At 44.3% G+C, this 22,355-nt stretch overlaps 1 protein-coding gene across 8 annotated transcripts in view; it reads left to right on the top strand.

Annotated features, from left to right (window-relative positions):
• LOC119650384 (collagen alpha-1(XVIII) chain) overlaps nt 1–22,355 on the top strand; it is a 768,837-nt gene that overhangs the window by 18,543 nt on the left and 727,939 nt on the right. For all 8 annotated transcript variants that reach the window (XM_038053124.1, XM_038053126.1, XM_038053129.1 and 5 more), the window contains exon 2: nt 17,221–17,556. In XM_038053124.1, coding sequence (XP_037909052.1) covers nt 17,546–17,556 — 11 coding nt within the window. In that variant the 5' untranslated portion in view covers nt 17,221–17,545. The remainder of the gene's footprint in view (nt 1–17,220; nt 17,557–22,355) is intronic.

Raw genomic sequence — 22,355 nt, forward strand, 5'->3', positions numbered from 1 at the left:
CCTGGAGAGAATATCGATCTTCCTTCGGTTTAGGCAGCTCCCCGTCACATTGATACTCCCGGCCATCCTGAATATTGCCTTCCTTACCAGCATCTATATGTGCGGATGGAGAGAATTTAATCCCAGAAGTAATTCCAAGGATGCCGTTGGGCATGTCCTCATTGCCTCGCTGATACACGCGCAAGCGAGTCTCTGGAGCTTGTGTGCTGAGTTCGGTTCTTTCTGCCCAGATTACCGCTCCATAGATAATCATTGGCCTTACTATTGCAGTATATACCCGAAGTAGTATCTTCGAACTACAACCCCATTTTTTCCTGCTGTGGACCTAGGAGTCATCAGAGGCCTCATGGCTTTCCGACCAAGTGTCTTAGTCCAGTTTGTATTCTATCACATAAGGTATCCTTACATTTGACTCTATAGATTAAAACAATGTTGTCCGCGTACCGCTGGACCAGTATTCCAATATTATTGTTAGTACGTCCGTTCATCCACTACCATACTCCACATAAGCGCCGATAGTACCCCGCACTGTGGACAACCTTGAGTAGTGGTCATGACATTAGAATTTGTACCTATCGACACTCCTATTTGCCTGCTTTCTAGCATTTTGCCCATCCAGAGTGCCAGGGTGTTTCCCACACCCTTGCGGCTCAGGGCATCTTGTATTTCTGTGTGCAATGTGTTGTCGAATGCTACTTTGATATCTAAAAATGCACACAGTGAAGATGCTCTAAGTTAATTCCTAGGATTCCGATGATTCCTCTCTGGATTAGTGCCGGGAAAATGCCATCTACTCCGGGTGATTTCAGTGGTTTAAAAGTTCCCACTGCCCACCTTACACTAGTTTCATTTTCGTTGGGATACCGAATTCTCTCATGGCCGTGTGCAGTTTTACCCTGGCTATGTTAACATAGGCGACTTTAAAATCGATGAAAAGATGATGCAACTGATGTCCTTATTCCAACAGTTTTCCATCGCTTGCCGCACAGAAAAATCTAATTTCTTGCTGATTTGTCTGGAGTGACGCCTGTTTGGTATGGGCCAATGATGTTCTGGCCGTATGGCGCTATCTACCTAGCAAGATAGCAAAGAATATCTTATAGATGGTACTCAGCAACGTGATACCTATATAATTGCGTGAACTGCGTGTTATCTCCCTTTTTATGTATGGATAGATAATGCCTCATTGCCCATCGTCAGGCACTGATTCGCTCTCCCACACCTTCAGCACAAGTTGGTGTAATTGGTCGCCTCCATATCTAACCAATTCGACTATAATTCCATCGGCTGCTGGGGACTTATGATTTTTAAAACGATGAATTGCGCGGACTGTTTCTTCTTAATAGTTTCCACGGCCCACCTTATTCTAGCTTCCGAGCATGCCTCTTTTGCTATTTTCCAGTTCTTCTTTCTTCCCCTTTTATTCGTTGTTGGGGTATCAGTAGAATGTTGCTGCCGGGAATAGGACCCCGGGAAATGAATTCTGTGAAACAGCTAAACTCTATCCTCCTCATTTTTGGTAAATGTTCCATCTTCCTTCTTAAAGCAGACAGAAAATACTGACCCGTCTTTGGCTGTAACTTTGTAAAGCCTGATTGCCTCTGTGATTTGTTCGATGCCTTCACAGAATTTCCTGAAACTGTTCCGTTTTGTTATACGCAATCCGTGCATTTTTGTACCTCAGCCAGTGCCCGACTGAAGATTTTTCGTACCTCTGTTCTCATTCTGACTAACCTCCTATTTCACCGGGGTACATCTCTTAAATTCCTTAGCCGGTCTGTTGGCCGCATATGTGTCAATGAGGACTGTGTTGAGGGTTTCTACCACTGTTTCTGGTTCTAATACACTCCTGATGGAGCCGCCCCCCTGAAGGTGAGTCATGTTGCTGCGCAGGTGCTTTGCATAGGAATGTCAATCCGTTCTGCTGGGATTCCTTATTATTCTTTTTATTTCAGTATTGCCCTTAATGTCGAATCTCATTATTCTGTGATCAGACATAGAGGGCTCATCCAACATCCTCCACTTCCTGACGAGCCTGCACATTAGAGCTGCTTCCTCAGACTTCGTGATTGGTATTGCCATCGCAGCTGAGACCAAGTGGTAACGCTTACAGTACTTCACCACCTTAGTGGCTAGCTCCCGTGGGACTTAGACTTCGTTACCTAGGAAGTAGCGCTATACCACGGCTGCCTCTCGAGTGCTCGCCCCGCTTCCAGTGAGACTTGGATTGCCACCAGTTTTCCGTTCAGGAACTCAGAAATGCATCTATATTTTAAATTACGTTTCAGGATTATGCAAGCTCTTGGTTTTTCGCAAGAGGAGGTTCAAATTAGTTGCAGGCTTCCACCTTTCAGACCGATAATCTGCCCCCGGTACACCCAGGGCTCCTCAGCAAGCACTATTCCAATGTTCTGCTTGGAATTTGCCTTTCTAATTACCGCAGATACCGCTTTCGCGGGGTGGAGGTTTATCTAGGCGATTTTAGTCCTGGCGAATGGCTCGGTTATTGTTTGGAGCTCTTCTCTACTGTCGGAATATCGCCCTCCTCCTGCCACATGACGCTTTTCTGTCCGTAGCTGTCCACTCTAAGCCCTAAAAGACCTAGGTCTAGATCGTCCAGCTTCTGCTCTTCACTGGGCAGCAGGTGTACTTCTCTGACTAACCCAGTCCTTTCTGCCTCAACGGCTTCCGAGATTTCTTCGGGGACCTCGGTATTCTTTTTATAAGGTGTCTCCTCCAAGGTGTCTTTCCTCGGCTTTTCTCTGTATGTTGCCAAATCGACAATCGCGTATGAAGATCCTCCCAATGAGATCTTCCGTCTCTACCGGCGGGGGTTTAGGAAGAAACGTTATTATCATGTATTCGGAATATCATCTCCAACACATGTCAACAGTTCTGCTCATTTCAGCCTGACAATTTAGGAGCTATTGCTCTAATCCACTCTGCATTGTCGTCCGTCGCGCAGTCCACCAGTATAATACCTGATCATAATCGGATCCCGGTGAACACAAGTTTCAAAGTTCATGCGCATCTGCCTGACTACAAGCTCTTCGATGGTTTCCTGCTCCTCACGAGTGAGTATTTGTTCGGGAAATATTTTTGGCAGTATGGCCAGTCGAATGCCCTTGACCGCACTAGCATAGCGAATGGCGGGTTTCCTGATTCCTGCCTTCAACCCTGGCGTGCCCGGGTTTTCTTCCCCTTGGGTTCAGGTTTGGGTTTTTGAGAACGTTCCTTTCATGCGAGCTGATTTCTGCATTCTCAGCTCCAGTAGAGATAGCTTAGGACTGTTAAGGGCCTCTTCTGGTTTTTGGCCTTCCATCGGGTAGCGCAGGTGGCATTTAGCACCTGCGCCACTGAGATCTGTCGCCTTCCTGACGTCTGATATATTTGTCTCAGACGTGCTTTTGTTGGTCCCCGCTTTTTGAGCAGTGGCATTTGTTGATTGTTGTCCACCCAGTATACCAATGTGACCCTTGGATCCACTGCTTGACGTCCCAGCTTCTTTCTTCTTGGCTGTAATCACCTGGCTCTCAGTATTTCGGAGATGTGCCTTCACCTGATTAACCAGTTTGTGTGCGGTACGAGATCCCGTTTTATTGGGTTTAGTTCTTTTTATTTTTATTGCTGGTACTCATTTGATTCCCACGAGTATGGGGGTTAGGAGGTCCGCCGTGCTATAGCCCCCCGTAGCAGGGTAATATCTCACTTACTCAGTAAGGCGACTAGGTATCAGTGAGACTCTGTTCGAATACAGTCAGTTACTCCCGACTGCAAACTGTTCAGTGGGCATAGTTCACATAACACCCTGGATTGGGGGAGGTCTTCTCGACTCCCCAGTCTAGATCCGTACCGTTTTGTTAATAGTAGGATCACCTCGTACAGCGTGCAACTATCACCATTCACTAACGGTCTTAGTAGACGCGAGCCTTGGCCCCTGAAGAACCACATATCGCCCTAGCGAAGAGACAGCTCACCTTCAGAGAAAGATAGGTTGGCCTTGGGGAACTGTAGCTAAATCTGCTAACAGCGTATTCAAATACTCACTTTCTAGGGAGGAATTTAATTCAACTTCTGAGTTTGGCTGCTACTTTTATGATTAAACAGGGAACTTCTGTGCTTTGTTTGCTATTCTTATGCAAGCTTTCTACAGTTTATTTCTTCTACAGCAGCTGAATCCATAACGATGAAAGTTGATAGAAATATATACTTATGTACTTTACTTAATTACTTTTATGCGCTCCATATATCCGAAATAGGGAAAGTTAGTTTGTCTCTCCGAGTTCGGTCAAGCAAAGTCAAATAAAATTTTCAGAAAATTTAAGATCGGAGTATATTTGTATCAGTGACAAATGATACCAGACTGCTGAAGATAAGACGAAAAAATCTGTATCTGCTTCGCTCTGTATCTCCAGGTGTTAAAACGAGCTTTGCAAAATACCTGAAATCCTACTTGACAAATCGAATGACTTACCCAACATTCTATTTTACTTACTACAACCCCCCGAATGCCTGCTCAATTTCCAATTTAATGAGAAAATGTTCAGCAAGTGTACTCCATTTCCTTCATTTCAACCTTCTGATTTTACTCCGAGCGTGTAGGGAAAATTCAACCCAGCTTTCAGCAGAATTAGTTCCGGAACAAAGGCCGACTCCTTCCCATTAACAAAAACGCCGCATTAAGGCTATCATTTATAGATACTAAATACCATTCCTTTAGGATGCTTTAATTTGCCTGCAGCCTCTGTAGACGTTACTCCGCTAATTTTCGACTTAAATAGGTTGTAGAAGTTTTTCTATAGAAATTCATGACAGAAAATTTTTAGTCTATGGAACGACATTTATGGAAATTATCAATGAAAATGGTTAGAGAGACCAAAGCAGGAAGAAGGACACTACTTGAAATGCTTTATGAATTTTGTTGTTTTGGGATTATCATTTAAAATGGCTTTCGGCCCTTTGTATCTATTCTATTTTTGGATTATTTAAATGACAATTAAATTAAAATCCCTATCAAAACTGAACCGCATTAATTATGGGCTTGCGGTAATTAACTGGAAGAAAGAAGGACCTTTTTCCTTTCTAGTAGCTCATCAAATATACATAAATATTAGGTCAAATATGTGGAGTATATGAGAGGGTTTACCAGAACTCAGATACCACTGAAATTAAAAATAATAAAGTAAAATTTTAGCAAATTCCATTTTTTTTTGGGTGGTAGGTGAATACGTTTACGCACAGAGTGTTGGATTCTCGCAACAGTGCGCTCGGACTACCAACTAAATACCTCCATGTCACCAAAGAACTAGACTGGAACCGTTTGACACATTACTTGGGGCTAGCCCTCCCGACTTTCGAAGCTTTCAAGTCAGGGAATCCCTTTCACCAACGGGAGGGGAGGGAAGGAAAGGAGTTGTCGGTTCAGGGAACCCCTTACCGTCCGATCCCTCCGCCGGTCGAGTTCAACCTTCTTCACAATAAGAAGTGCCCGAACATAACGCGAAATACGATTCCAGCTGTCAGTGCTCTTCAGCATCTCTCTGACAATGTTGTCTGGAGAGAGCTGCCCTGTGTTTGCATAAAGCTCCTTACGAAAGCCGTCCCACCTCTCGGAAGAGGAAAAATTGTGTTCAGCGTCGTCCGCCACTCCATTGCAGAACAGACAATCAGGAGATCGCGCGTTCCCAATCCTGTGAAGGTAAGACTGAAAACCTCTATACCCGCTTAGAAGTTGGATAAGGAAGTAATCAATCTAACCGTTCGTTCGGTTCAACTAGGGATCTAAATTGTCGATAGGTCGCGCAGTCCATCTGCCTCTTGGCTCATTTTGCCAAGAAAGTTGCCATTCGGTAAGTGTGCGTTGACACCATCACGGCCGATTTGAAGACGGTTCGATAAGTAGACGCCACTCGCAAAGCTCCCCGCCTCAGAACTTTAGCAAGACGTTTACGATACACCTCTTTGTCAAGAGCATCAGCTCGTACCTCCTCGCCATAGACCAAAACCGACTACGTAGCTCCTATAAGGACACGTCTCCTAGTAGATATAGGGTCCCCATCATTCGCCAGTAGCCGACTCAAAGCCGCGACTTCAGCTGCAGCCCTGCCCGCTGTAGCTTTGATTTGCTCGAAGAAGCTCATCTTCGAGTCGAGCATTACAGCAAGGTATTCAACCGCTGGTTTTGACTCTATGGTCAACTCGCCGACCGATATGGGACATAGGGTCGAGATTCTCCTTCTGGTCAAGATAACCACTTCGTTGACGATGCTGGGAGTCCTGAGTCTGCACCCACTTGGTGACGGGCCAGACTACTTCGTCTGGTTTGGTCCAGGGCATAGGCAACTCATCAGACGCTGCCTCACCTGTGCCCTGGGAGCAGCATGATCGAAAGTAACGACAGATGGTAATCGCTCCACTTAAATATAATCGCAAACACTTAATGGGTACGAATTATGTTCAAGTGAAATCCGTCATAAATCCAGACTGCTTCGGTTTTTTCCAGCGCAAGGCTTAAACCGTGAGCAGTCATCTGCTTTGCGCCTATTCGACAGTGCGCCCGGCAATAAGTGCCACAACGTTGTCTGCATAACCAATCAGACGCGAGACTTCGGGCATATCGAGTCTCAGCAGACTATCATAGGAAGCGTTCCAGAAGTCCGGCCCTAGGATGGATCCTTGTGCTACTCCCGACGTGATTTCCATCCTCCTCTGGCTATCTAGCGTTTCATTGAGCAGGGAGCGGTCTTTCATATAATCCCTCAATATCTGCAAAAGATAGCTTGGCGTGTGAAATGAGTTTTCTAATGTGCCTAGCATATCTGTCCATCTTACGGAATTGATGGAATTTCTGGCATCAAGGGTTATGAGGAACACTATCCGTCGAGATCGGCGGCTGTGAATCTCGGCTCGATGAACTGCATCTACGACCTCCATAACAGCATCTACTACGGATTTCCCTGTTCTGAACCCGAGCTGCCTCACTTCAGCGAGTCTACTCCTGATGAGCTTCTCGAGCACTTTCCGGGCCATGTCAAGCTTATACAGTGGTCAGTATACAGACGGGAGCTACCTTTACCCTTTCTGATCAGCGCGAGTCTGGCCACTTTCCGGCGACAAGGAAAAATGCCCTCTTTCAAGCAAGCATTGAACGCCTCAAGCACCAATTCTGGCCAATGGCGGAACACCAGTTTGTAAACTTCCACCAGGATCCCATCAGGACCTGGATCTTCCTTGTTTTTTAAAGTGAGAACCGCTTCTTCTTCTTCGCGCTATTCGCATCAACCCGTACAGGATGTCTGGGGAATAATGCCCGTACAATGCGGTTCATCTGGTCGGAACTTAGTATGCCGGTCCTCCGCAGAGCCTAGATTTTTCGGGTGACAAGCTTATAGCCAAATCCCCACGGGCCCTCAATCACCTCGTTGACAAAGTTCTGCCAGCCGCGTGCTTTACTTTTATTTAAAGCGCTGCGGAGTCTCCTTTTTGCTTATCTAAACTGTGCCTTTATGGCGCATGCCTCCTCGCTGGCGTGCAAATGTTGTATCAAATGGCGGAGCTTATGACACTCCCCGTGGGTAGGCAATTTCTGCCGACCACCAGTACATATAAGGCTTGTCGCGCCTGGGGCCCCTCAGGGGCATGGAAGCCTCATACGCTATCAGGTTCATCACTGAATTTACGATGGTGTCAGCTGTGACACTACTAACCCCCGGAGCGCCTTCCAATGCGGCCCTGCCTGCTCCAAGAGCTTCGACCAAGCAACCACTTCGAACGCGATGTGCTGGTGATCACTTGCCGAGAAGTCTTCTAGGACTTGCCACCCGCCCACCGATGATGCCACAGATTTCGACGCAAAAGTGATGTCAGGAATGCTTCTTCACAGCCTGGGCGCCGAAACTTTGAAGTGGTTCTGGTGTTTAAAACTACGAGTCCGGTTCTCGCCGCCATTCCGTTTCCCTCTGGCGTCTGACTGAGGCATGCCCCATTCAAGGGCCCTGGCATTAAAGTCACTACCTACCAGGATTCGTCCCTCCGTGCTCGAAACGGCGTTCTCCAGAGCATCAAGTTGTCTCGTTTGACGTCAGATAAACGCTAAAAAAACGTTGTCCCTAAACACCGGATCCAGATAAACCCGTTCCTCCGGCCTTCGGCAAGAACATGAAATCCAATGTCGTCCCAGATGGCAACGGTGCCCGATAAGTCGGGATGCCATGAGGGCGGGTCCTTGTTTCGGTATTTCACCAGATCAGCACTAACAAATCCTATTGGGCCATAAAGTAAGGCACAATCAGTCCAAATGCTCATTTAGGAATACCAATCATGCTTGTTGCTATCAATTATATTCACTTATCCTATTAAATTTTCAAAGACGCATTGTGTGGAATTCCCAAGCGCCTTACGGTTCATTTCTGCCTATATAAGGACGCTTATCACTATTAAATTGAACCAAATATGTACAAGCTCAAATAAAGTACATTCGAATGATAAATGGCAAAAAGCGACTGTAAGACAAGCTCGATATGACGAGAGTCGGCTGGATAATAGGAAATATGGAGTTGCTATCATCGACCGGGAAACCAACAGCCAATACCTCGTAACCCAACGGCAGACATCTACATGTAGTACTTATGCCTAACTTTTCCGGCTTCGCTCCTGAATTTAATGCCTGATTCATTGGTGCAAGCACATTCTTAGTCATTTTCTTGGCAGTTGTCTTCTGAGCCAAGAAACATTGTGCATAGTATTGTGAACAAGTATTCGAATGCGAGCATGCATAAATTGTTTTTGATCAGGCACCACATTAAAAGCACGATTATATCGTGTTCGAGGTATTACTCTAATTTAGAATACAATCTTGCACATAACTCGTTGCGATATGCATTCATGATTGCATATGCAACAGTGGCCAAGGGAATTCTATGGCAAACGGGCGAAGTGCGACAAATTCAGCACCATTGACGCTGTCTTGGCGAGCAATTATCGAAATATGTACTTCCGATTTGAGGTACATTTCTGGAAATCCAGAATATCTGGTAATTAACCTTAATTGTCGGTCCGTTGCTACATGTGTAATATATACGGAAGCGACCATGGTGGACTACCTAATCAGCTTTACAGTGATTGCGTCTATTTCATTTTCTTGGAAAGTCGATTAGGGTCTTCGAGAAAATAACAGTGTAGCTTTTGGGGTGTATACTATATACTCATATGTTTTTTTTTTGTTTTGTACTACACGGAGGTGGAAAATCTTCCGCCGCAGCTTCCGGAAAACGTCCGCCGCAGCTCATCCGCCCGAACGGCGGAACTACAGCGGGCGCGTGTGGGATTCACACCCACTAAAAACCACCCCCGGTCTCTCTAGCCCCAGCCCCGCGGGACCACCATTAAGGTATTACTTCGCGGGGTAGGCTTGCTCTTAGGCACTCATCCTTCTCCTATTTGCAGCTTTCCTCCTTCTTTGTTCCTTCAGCAACTCCTCCTGCATTTGGGTGATTGCGGAGCCAACCGCAAGCCACTTCTCCTCGGACTCCAGCATCTCAGTAACCAAGCTCTCCGGGCACCTGGTTTGAGCTCCTTCTCTCCATCGCAAATCGTGGACAGTGAAACATCACATGCTCTGGATCCTCCGGTATGCCATCGCATCTGGGACAGTTTGGAGAATCATCCAACCCAAAAGGGTGCAGATACTGCCTGTAGCAACCACCGTGTCCCGTGATGAACTGGGTAATGTGGTAGTTGGTCTCCCCATGTTTTCACTCAAACCACACCCTAATGTTGGGAATGAGCCTGTGCGTCCACCGACCTTTCGTAGACTCGTCCCATCTGCGTTGCCAGAGATCAAGTGACTCTGACCTTGCCGCATTTCTACGCTGTGCATGACCCTCCATACGTTTTGCATTGTACAGGACACTCATTTCTTTGGCCAGAATGTCAACCGGGATCATGCCTGCCACCACCAATACTGCCTCATCTGATGTGATTCTAAAAGCACTGCAAACCCTCAAAGCCATCCGCCGGTAAACCGAGTTCACCTGCTTCCATCTCTGAGAGTTTGCAAACGCCTCTGCCCACACAGGTGACGAGTAGATCAGGATGGAGCGCGCCACTCCGGCTAGCATCAACCTCCGGCAATGTTTCGGTCCACCAATATTTGGCAACATTTTTGCAAGTGCCGTGATGGCACTGGCTGCCTTTTGGCATGCATACTCTAGGTGTTCCCTAAAACTCAATTTGGTGTCAATTATTACCCCCAGGTATTTGATAGCCGGCTTTGATACAACCGTATGTCCACCGACCTCCACTTTCACAGTGTTATTTTTTCTGCGGTTCGTTATTAAGACCGCTCCCGTTTTCGCGTCTGCCAAGGTCAGCCCTGCCTTTTCTAGCCAGGACTTTACCGCTTTCACTATTTCCGTCGCAGAAACCTCCACATCTCCACATCAGCTAGGTCATCAGCAAAGCCGACAATCGTAGTCCCCTCTGGGACGAGAAGAGCAAGCACCCCATTATATATGATATTCCACAACAGGGGACCAAGTACTCATATGTAAACATACTTCACCTGTTGACACCTTCGTGGACTATAGGAGATGCCCATCCTCTTCTATTATTCATCTTTATTTAATGAGGTCATACTTCAGTTTCATTATCGTACAAATTAACGGTGTTCAAGTGATAATCCTTCGGCAGGAGGTAGTACAGATATATATATATATATATGGTTGCCATACACCCTTTGGTAGGATATTGCGTGTTAACCACATATATGCACCAATGTTTGCGGTTACCTGAAATATGCTGCAGCTCCCTCCACTTCCCGAGACGCTCGCACTCCTCCTCTACTGTTCTGCACCAGGTGCCCATGGGGCGACCCCCTAGTCGCCTTTTATGAGATAGCCCGTAATGCCCCCCGATGATACGAGGCAGACTGGTATTGACGAAATCTTTGAGCTTTTAGTAACAGTGAAGTTCACCTTCCATATACTGCCCTCATATAGCAACACAGAATGAACACTAGCACAGAAAAGTTTAAGCTCCATCATACTGTTGAGATAACTGCATTTTCAGAGTTGTGACAGGGCAGCGAAAACGGGTCTAGCACTGTTAATGCGGGCAACATCCAGTTCCACGTTTCCTAGATAGACAAATTGATCAACAATTTTGAAGGGCTGCCCATTGCTGCAGCTAGGGAGAGTGCGATGGCTCGTCAGAATGAGAATCTTGGTTTTGTTGGTGTTTATCTTCAGCCCAACTATACTTGCCTCTCTTTCCAAATCCAGAGCCAATTGGTCAAGGTCCATGACCCGAACAGAGAATAAGCTGATGTTATCAGCGTAGTTGAAGTGTCTGAGGAAAGATGTCCTCGTCCATTCAATTCCTCAATGTCCTCGAGACAAGACAGCATGAAGAACGTCACCAAGAACAAGAAGAAATGATATCGGCAACAGGATGCAACCTTGGCGGATTCCGCTTTGGTTTAAGGCCTCTCTTTCGAGATTTTACCTCGGTGCTGCACGTAACATTTTTGCGTCATCATATGGCGCTCTGCTAATATTTATTAATTTTTTGTTGAGGATGCTGGGAGTCTTGAGTCCGCACCCACTTGGCGATGGACTGGACCACTTGGAAAGTAACTTACTTCCTCTTTTGTAGACCACGGACTCCTCTGTTTTGGGTTCAACACCCAAGTTTTCCAAAGTTATTAATTTCTCTGGAATGCCTCTCCTACGTAGAGCACTCCAGATACACTCTCTGTTCATGCTATCGAAAACTTTCTCCACATCGATCAAGAGCAGGTGCAGCGAAAGTATAAACTCCCCACACTGTTCCAAAATTACCCACAAGGTGTTGATACGGTCAATGCAAAAGGATGCCGAGCGAAAACCAGCATACTTTCTGTCAATCAAGCTTTCGAGATATTCTTTGATGCGTTCCAGAATTATTTTAGCTATCATCATTGCGATGGCAGAGAGATGCAGATGCCCCTCTAATCATCACACGTGTGTAATTTTTTGAAATGTTAACGAACATCCCCTTCTTCCGCTCTCTGAGAAAGGTCTCGGATTCGCAACATTTTCGTACGAGTGAAAGTTACAATTCTGCAATAACTGCAGGTGCATCGATAAATAACTCTGCGGGAGAACGTCGAGGCCACCTGCTTTACTCTCTTTGAATGTATTGACGGCCGAAATAATTTCTGTTCTGCTTGAATGAACAGTCTTCATCCACCAGAGGAGGAACCTCAACGGATGTGATACGTTTAAGAACTGCGGTGAAGTGTTCTTTCCACCTCTTCGGTGGTTCATAATTATGGATGAGATTTCACTCGATATCAGAATTCGAGCGCGTCACGCCCGCCATCACACGCAAGGTCAGTAGAGCCTTCAACACCGTCCATTCATTGATCCGCTGCTACGATTCCGCAGTCAGCCAAATTTTATAGCACCTCTTCGGGACCTGGTCGATGACTTGTGTAGCACCCGAGAAAAGAATTTTTGTGATGGCGGCCCAATGCTCATTGATAATCTCAGACGGGTTACTCAGTATATCTGCCGTCCGCCCAGCAAGATAACTCTCCCACTGTCGAGTGGCCGCTGAGTTATACAAGCGGTCGATGTTGAACTTACGGGGTTGCCTCCCCTCACTCTGTGAGAAGTGGTGAACACGACCATCAAATGGTAATCATTCTCTTACTACGCACATCCAGCAGACAACTCCTAAATTTAGTGCTGATAGCAAAGTGGTTGATCCGATTGCTCATACGGCGTCGGTCCGTTGAAATCCAACAGACTTTATAGCAGGCTCTGTGCTCGAACAATGTGTCACCAATGACGAGCTGTGAAAGCTCTAGAAGTCCACAAACCTCCCACTATTACCGTTGCGGTGGCCAAGACCGAGCTTCCCTGTCAGATGTTCGAACACCGTGTTGTCAGATCCTACCCTTGCATTCAAATCACCTATCACGTTCACAATGTCGCCTTTAGGGAGCCTCTCCTGAACTTTGTTTGATTGCTCGTAGAAAGCATTCTTCTCCACTATAGCGGAAGTCTCCGTTGGTGCGTAGCAATGTACAATTGTGATGTTGCTTAGCCTGGACCGAAATGTTGCAGTTAGAAGTCTATCAGAAACCAACTCCCAGATCAAGAGAACGCTCTTTACGGTAAGCACCAAAAGCAACCCGACACCGGATTCACGTTTGCTACCACTGGGCTTTCCAGAGTATAGAAGCACTTTGCCGCAAGAGGGAATGGAGTACTCCTCAGAGTCCACTCAACAGGGAGAGCAGTACTCTCCAGAGTCCCCTCATCTTAAATCGCTTAGGCCCAGAATGCCTAATTTATATCGCTGGAATTCTCGTTCAAGTTGGAGAAAGCAAACGTTCAGGGGACCTTCGCTACCGTTTTTGAGGAGCGAGCGCTCACCCTAGAAATCAATCTAAGTTCATTTTCTATAGCCAAAGGTCGTTGCCGTGATTCTAGTCCCAATCCGAGGGGTGGTTGATGTTTCGGTAAAAGTTTCAAAATTTATAGGTTGCTTGCCTGCAAATTTCTATCCTTTTTAATCTACCCTTACGATAAGCAAGGAATACTTTGATTGTATTCTTAATCACCAACTCACTGGGCACTTCAAACTCTACTACTCAAGGTAGTATAAATGGAAGCATGAACAACCACCGCTGGGAGTATGAAATCGGGAGGTTGACCCCAACTTCTTTGGCCATCTCTCAGTCAAGGACGTTGAATTTCGTCGAGCAATTCTTCATAATATATGCATATATTGTGTGAAAATATCTACTTTCGATTGATATTGATATTCAAAGTCTCGAATTTGCAAAGAAGCGACAAATTTGAACAGATATCGGCACCTATAAAGGCAGCCTCTTATTTTTTTTCAGATTTTTCGGTTGAGTAGTTTCTGAGAATGGGTCCGTTAAAGAAATTATCACTTTGAACCCTCCCCCCCCTCCCCACTCGCCATATTTCCAATTAATATCAGAGCGACTTGGGAAAGTACTAACCGAGCCCTTTCACCCCCCAACCCCCTTCTTTTGCATTTATGGAGACCCCCCTTAAATTCGACGTGTATACGTGAGCGTTCATAGTTCCCACCTTTCCACCAAATTTAGTGTGAATTACTACAATCGTCTCCGAGAAAAATATGTGTAACAGACAGACGGACTGACTAATGGACAGACTGATAGACAGAAAGACAGTAAACCGATTTTAATAAGATTTTGTTTTACACAAAACCGTAAAAATCGGTGACGTATTCCAAGGTTATAATGCAGTATTCTTTGCCAACGGATCAAATATGATTTGTGAAGAGGTACAGGACTTTTTAGAATACGCACAGTGCAATTCAACAATCGTACGGTCCGAAATTCGCCAGTGTGTTCTACCTGGAGACGCTGCCCATACTGGAAGCCTGTCTATGGGATGGAGCATGACTCGAACCACAAGCATCTGACCCACAGCGAACTAGATATTACAGCATTTCCCAGACTGTTAAAACAGCGCAGAGATGCCACTAACAGTCTAGGAAGCATGCTCAAAGTCCTCTGGGTTCCCGATCATAGGAATAATGGAAAAAATGGGCGGACGGGCAGATTGGTCATACATGGCTGCATTCTTGGCAGTCCCTCGGTTGTCCTAGTCTTCGTTCTGCTGGCGTTTGTGAAGGGACATTTTCTCGCATTTCTTAACTGCCGCTTACTTAAAATTGCAAAAGCTTACTACATCGACCAAGTCAAGGTGGAGCGGGCGTCCTTATAACATGATCTTATAGCGAAACCTTTTGCACCAGAGGCATGCAAGTACGTACAGGATTAGGGCGATTTTCATGGAGCACTGGTCTATAGAGAAAATCGCGCCACCAAAGTTGATATACCCGACAATTCGTATTACCGGAGTTGTGGAAAACAGGAAGAAACCCTCACGCATTTGCGATAGACCAACTCCGTCTGAAGCTGGGTAAATGATTCTTCGAGACTTCAAAGAGAGCTCTACTTGCAGGGCAGAGCTGATATGCTTTGCAAATGATATGAGCTCTGAATATCTAAGCACGATGAATTTCCATTCCCTTGGGAAGGATTCCCACGGCAGTTGCGGTTTTAAGGGTTTGTGCGTCAAAATGGCGAACCAAAGCCCTAATTGTGCTTTTCGGAGCGGCTATTATCCGCCCCAGCAATCGATCTATATTTCGAATTTTTCAAATGGATTGAATTTTATTGTGATATCGGGTAATCGCAGCACCATCTAGCATTCTCGCTATTTCTGGGTAATACGTTTCCGATTTGAAGAAATTGTCATTAGTCGCCGTTAGTCACACAGCCTACTCCTTTCCCATCAACCCAACAATTGAGATGACAGTTCGGCCGAAAAAGATGCTTCTCGTAAAATCGGTGTCATTATTGTTAGGGCTGAAGTTTTGACTACTAGCAGGACGTTGTGATAATGTATTACTATCCTTCCTTACGGCAAACGCCTGCAGTAATTTGAATTAACATTCAAGGTCCTCAGAAAAAGATCTATAATATCCTATTTCTGAAATTCACTCATGATAGTGGTACAAAAATAATAAGACATTTTTCGCTGAAACTTCTTGTTAATGGGAAAATCACGCTGGTTTAGCAATATTAAATCCATACTCTAGGCACCCCAATTAAACTTCTATTCGTGGTATTGAGCTTCCTGTTTTATAATACAGAAGATTTCCTTCCTAAGAGGTCTGGGAAACCCTAACAAAAAACCCATGAAATTTATGTAGATTTGGAAAAAATCTCCTTCTTGTCGACATGAAATTCGAAACCGAATCTGCAAAGCTAAGCACATTCAACAGATTTCCCAACTTGTGGGAAACTTTTTTCCGCCCTGAAAAAAAGGGAAACAACCCAATCTGTCCCTACACAGCAATAAAAACAATAAAGTGGAATACTTTCGAGTCACACTGTTCATTCTTTCGAACTCAATCTTCTAGAACCACTTCGTTCTAGTTCATTTGATTTCATTCTGTCATAGGAAATTTCCTATCTAACGACATATAACCAGGTAAATGTCTTCCCAATGAAGGGTGGTAGCAACAGCATATGTTCCCGACGACATCTTTTGTCGGATGACGTTTAAAGTAGAGTAACTCGTGTATCTTGCTCAAATACACATACGTGTAATGCCGATAAATGAATAGAATGCCATTTCGTCTGTCTATAGGAACCGAACGATAAGTGTCAGCCACCCACCCCTAAGTGAATTTTCCACCGCTATGGCTTCCACTGTAACGAAATGTAAAATTGCCAATAAAAATGTATTGTGGCTCCTTATGACGACGCGGTATTCATCTGGAGCTACATTGCCCATCTCGAGGCGGGAGTCCTGCAGGCGTGCGATGCCGTCACTCGGTGTACACTCGGGCCTGAAACAGCAACCCCATGTAGACGATTTGGAAACTATTCAGTTGGATGATTTTAAATATTCAGTTAGAAAGCTGAGTGAGTTGGAATACAAACTTCTGCATTGGCATGAATTAAATTCCGAATATGTACTGCGGCAGATATCCCTTCTGCACCAGAAGCCTCTTGGGATGTCTAGAACAACATTCTAATGTGAGAAAACCTTTTTCCAAGAAGTCGACCCCCGTATCAGAGCAGAAATGCGAGAAGCATTCATTTCAATCGCTTCAAGTGTACGTAGAAGGGTTGAAAACCAAAAGTTATTCACCATGATGCAAACTACCCGACACAAATCATACCCTTGGAAGGGAACCGGCATAGTGATATATAGACACCTCATAACACCCTTAAACTTCCACTTTCCGGAATAGGATCGTGTCAAGTCTTGCAAAAGATAAGAAAGTAGAAATAATGCTGTTGTCAATGGCGAAACATTTCATATCGAACCGAATGGGGAGGCAAGAAGTCAATGGCACCATCATAACACCGCCCTCATATATCCTTTGATATGTTTCGCTAGTAAATGTTTTGCTGGAGCGTTCCAGAAGCTTAGCTCAGGGGGTGAAGTAGGAGGGCTGGTTTTGTTCACGTACGAAACATATGAATATTCAAAGTCAAGACGAGTGCTCCCCTGGCATCTTATTCAATCATTCATAGGAAAAGTCTTTGCAAGTTTGGTACTGATGCCTGTGGAAAGGCTCTCGACTCGTAAGGCATCACTCAATAGACTCGATTATTTCATTATTCATAATGCCTATTGCTTGTGTATTTTGCAGAGAATTTGTGACTCCGGAAAATTTCCAAAGGGATCGACTTAGTGAAAGCGAGTAATTAAGTGAAGCCAATGCTGAATTAAAAATCCTGTTGTGTTAACTATGTGCCATGTTGGTTAGGAAAAGTGTTGTGATTAAATCCAGTCTGATAATTTTGGTGGAAGTGTGTTCTTTTCATCCAGTAACGAATAAGTGCAGTGAGTGAACTACTTGTGAAACAGGCAGTTACTCAGGTTAAGCTCGACCAGAGCTGGTATCCTAACAAATCTACAAAGGATTATTCCATGGTTTCACAGCGCACAAATCAAAACAGAGTATCGAGACAACCATGTACTTAAGGTAAGTCAGTTGAGTTTTTTATTCATATTGTGTTTGCAAGGCTCAAAAACTGTCAAATATTACTAAAAATGGGAAACGTTGATACCAGTTGAGTTGTCTCTTTTAAGTGACAATTTCCAAATATATCTGATGTGTCAGTTCGGGTTTTCTTATGATTTTCGATTATATTTATCATTCAAGAATAAGCCTAACTTTCAGCCTAAAAATTGATGCGTGTCAGTAAGAATTATGCTGAATAATTACTTTACCAGATAGCCTTGGTTCCTCAACTATATCTAATGAACTCGACAGATGTGTGGAGAATATTAGAGCCTTGCCTAACACTAAAACAGATAGTCAACTAGAAAAGGGATACGTGATAAAAAGTCTTAAGTAAAAGGACTCCTTTGTGAATTAGGAGAATTAGTGCATTTAACCTTGATAAATATAACGTTGGATGTTGGCCAGCGAAAGGGTGTGATCGAAACATGCAATCTCAAGTGTTGTTTTACTTTTCAAAATTTCACGCTGTCAGCCATTAAATAAACCAATAGTTCAGGTTGGAATTTATTGGACCTTGAAATATGCTCATCAACACTATCTTTGATTAAGGTTTGATATCCTCTGAGTACTCTTTGTCTCTACTCGAACCAACTGATATAACTGGTGAATTCAGCTAGACGAAGCGACCCCCTACCGTATTGAAGCGGTCTGACTTTAGCAAACCCGGTTTTAACATGACATGTGCGTTCATTATCAAATGGTGCCTACCATTAGACCCAAATACCCGTTAGGATTTATGTTAATGAATCTGTAGAAGACCATACCATACCCTATTCCCAGTACCAATTTTGTTTTCGGTTCATCGGATGGAGTTCACAACAGTCTCCTAACATCTTTTCCGGGCACTAAATATAGTCATGTTGGGTACCAAATGAAAGGTCTCGGTTAGTAGAGAAATCGATATTAGTTTTGACATTTGTTGGAAAGGTGGGAAGTACGGGGGGGGCGAAACTGATCATTTATTTCCCGGTCACATTCTCAGAAACTACTCACCGCAAAAATCTGAAAAAAAATCAAGAGGTTGCAACAAAGTAGTGCCTAGGTTGTGAAATACACTCCATACCGATATAAAGTTAATAATAGTGTATTACTATAATTTTTAGCAAAACCCGCCTTAAGTTCTTCTTAGAATCATAATGCAATGCAGCAATGTAAGCCTTAACATAGAGCATGATCCTGACAAGTTTGGTGAAAATCACACTATTACTAACAAAGTTACAATAGCTCAAAACGTTGGTGAAATGGCAATCCTTTTGTCAATCAATTCGTCTGAGTGAAGGACCATGTGAGACCAGATTTTGATGGAAAGCGGGTGCAATCGACTCATGCTGCGCCTATTCCGTCACCCTCGTGGTGTTCATGAATCTGAAACGAAGAAAATCGAATTTCTGTGATTCCTTTCCTAGTTGTTGGTCTATATTTTCTTATATTCCATAACTGACTCGATTTATTTTTCTCTAGTTAAAACGCGGCGGTTTTCACACTTTTGCAGTTGGAGAAACCCCCTTTTTTTAGCACCACTCAGGAGCTCCTAATGGGTCAGGAAAATTTTAAAATGAAAGTTCTCAGTTAGCGTCATTTCCTTTTCCATTTCTCTTTTACATCTCATAGTTGTGTTCGCCACTAAAATATTACGAGAAGCCAATTCAATGTTTCCTTTAATTATGAGAATTGATGGCAGCCATAGTGTGGATTATCCTGCAACAATCAAGTTCTGGCACTGTAGTGAACATGATTTGTGGTTTTCCCACGTCGCCATGTTCACCCCTTTAAAGACGATCCTTTATAATCTTCTAGCCTCGCGGGATCACGGACGGAAAAAATCCTATTGAAGGAGACCGCCAACGCAGGAGAAGTTGATCCTTACTCTCAGTCTTGAATGAACTGCGACATTTTCCACATAAAAGTAGGCAAAATTCACGATCAGAGAGCGACTTATGCTTGTCGAAATTTTTGTTCGATTTACGGCGAAGTCACTGTTACCGAACCTACAGGTTCGCAGTGGGTCGTGCTTTTCAAGTCAGAGAAAAACCGATCGAGGGTCAGCCGCTTTTGGAAAGCCAAGTTTGTAACATTGAAAGAGGAGGATAAATTAACTGTTGCTTATTCTAGAGGTTCAACGTACGCCGGTTCCTAGGTTCCCCACGAGTTATACCTTTGGAGCAAGGAAGCTCCGCAAAGCAGTCCAAGGCTGATAAGTAGAGGTGAAGTCAAGATAAGTCAGTAACAGTGGGTGTAGTGCCGTAGCCTTTCAAATTCTTGTTCGTCCCGCTCCTGGAACAATCAAAGTTTTCAGGCACGACTTTTTACTCTCACAAAATGCTGCGCAAGCTGCACTCAGGTTTCGAAATCCAAAACGCAACCGCAGTCTTTACACAGACCCACAGAGCATAAGCCGTTCTAAACACGTTTGTCCGCTCTTCAGGATAACGCCAGCTCTTTATTGTTAATAATTTCAGGCAACAAGGGTGAACGCATTGCTTGCTACTCGCTATCGTAAGCAATGTGAGACTAATCAGCATTACGGATTTCTACTTCATAATCGCCAGCCCTGCCTGAATCAGCAGTTCTGATACATTCAGGGTTCACAGTATATTAAATTCTAGGCCCAACCGGACACCATTCCCATCGAGCGTTTTCTCCCTCTTCGATGAAGACCCCCCTTGTATTACGCCAGGAGGTAATTTTGACTTATTCCGCCAGTATATTATTTATGCATATACTTCCAGTCTACAGACAGTCTTAGTTGGGAAAACCTATACGCATTTTTACGATTGCCTTTGTCAGCTCCAATTATGTGTCTAGATTTGCCAAAACTTATCTTTCGCAAAAAGAGCCCCTTCGGAAGCTTTTGGACCATTTTACGAGGAAGTTCAGAAAATCGTAGAATGTCTGGGGTGTCCAACTAGAAAGGTCGAGCTGACAGACGCGTAGCGGCGATCCTTATTATCGTCGACTCAGCGGACCATTTTAAACGCCAAGAAATGTTTTTCACTTGTTTCGGATACCTCTACGGTAGCTTCTGGTCGTCATTTTGAGGAATTGGATTCTAGGGACGACGTTAGATTCGCGGAAGAGCGAGAATCAGATGTCAGTGGAGAAGCTAGCGCGGTTTATCCAGGGACTTGTTGGAAAACTACGTCAATCGAATAGTAGTGGAAGGATTACTTGGAGAGTCATTTCTGCTACAAGTGTCGCATACTTAACATTGTCAGCCCCAATGTGTCCGCTGAGAAATACGGTCGGTACGTGATGACTGAAAAACAGTCGATCCCCTTGCACATACGGCCATCAAACTTTGCTTTTCCCATTGTTGTCCATTCAGTCTTGCGCAGATTTATGGTTTCCTCCAGGTCAACCAAGACGGAAGCTATCTTCATCGAAGCTGCAACGGAAAGTATAACCCTGATAGTCGAATCCCGTTATTGCGCTGATGCACTGTTAATCTGTTTCATGGCAAGTAATACGTGTGAGTTGTCTAAAATCTCTAGCCACAAGTCTAGTCTCTCTAGCTAAAAGTTTAGTTTTATATCTATGAAAGCTCCCTTTTGACCTTTAACTCCATTTTCGGCCGATGACTACTCGCCAGCTGATTCCGTCTTCTTATGAAACCATGGTTTAAGAATACATTCAAATTATTCGCCGCTTCTCGTGAAAGGCGGCTAAAAAGGAAAGAAATTTGTGGACAAGCATCCTGTGAATTTTGACAAACACGGGTGGAGTAGGAACCGACCATACAACTACAATCTTTGATTCCTCCGATATATGCATGCTCAAAATAGAGTTGAGAGCCCCTAAACTAGGCCGAGAATTCCTTCAATATCGGATGAACATTCTGGGCCCAACTGAGCTGACATGGTGGGGTTCTGCAGAGTACTCTTCCTGCTCTTGCAGTACTGTATCTTTATCATCAGGTAAACAGTACGAGAGGCGGACCGGGTACTACCAAATCCACCTGCGGCTGCAGGAGAATCATATTTGTGAAGTTCTTCTCAACAATAGAAGTTCCCGAAATAATTAACAGGATGCGTTCAAAGGTCAACCACAACAACTTGCTAGAGTATGTCTTGAGGACGCATAACGTAGCTGTACCTCAATACTTACAGTCCCCTGATATATCTATGTTAGTATAATATTTCGATCTCTTTTGGGCTATTTGCGACAAGAGGTTCGTGTTTGGAGGTCCGGTGGAAATTATGCTAGCTTTTTCGTTTATGAAGTACGAAAATAAATTCTGGAGAATTCTTTTGATTACACTCTTCAACTTCCATGCACTTGCCTAGGTTAATACAACCTTATTTTTAAGCTTTAAGCTTTTAAGCGCCTTGAAGTCTGCTAGAGCACTCAATTGGAGGCACTGTGGGAGGCGTAATGGGAGGCACTGTGGGAGGCAAAGTGGTGAGCATTGCGGTCGCTCTTTTAGGTACTCATTCACAGCTGAGTCGACTGGTATCAGACATCCAGTCACGATAGACAATAGACGACCCCGAGAAACTACCCAATCAAAAAATCTGAAAATAATGAAAAGGCTGCCATTATATGGTGTTTAGGGTCCGAAATACCTTCCACACCTGTTTCAAAGAAGTTAATAATAGTGTATTACTATAATTTTTAGTAATTGACTGCAAAACTCCCCTTAAGTTCATTCCAGAATCGCAAAATTTCACAATGCTATAGCATAAGGCATGATCCTAACAAGTTTGGTGGAAATCGCACTATTAATAGCAAAGTTATAATAGGTTCAAGACTTCGAAAGG

The sequence above is a fragment of the Hermetia illucens genome, chromosome 2, assembly GCF_905115235.1.
Source record: "Hermetia illucens chromosome 2, iHerIll2.2.curated.20191125, whole genome shotgun sequence".
Classification (NCBI taxonomy): domain Eukaryota; kingdom Metazoa; phylum Arthropoda; class Insecta; order Diptera; family Stratiomyidae; genus Hermetia; species Hermetia illucens.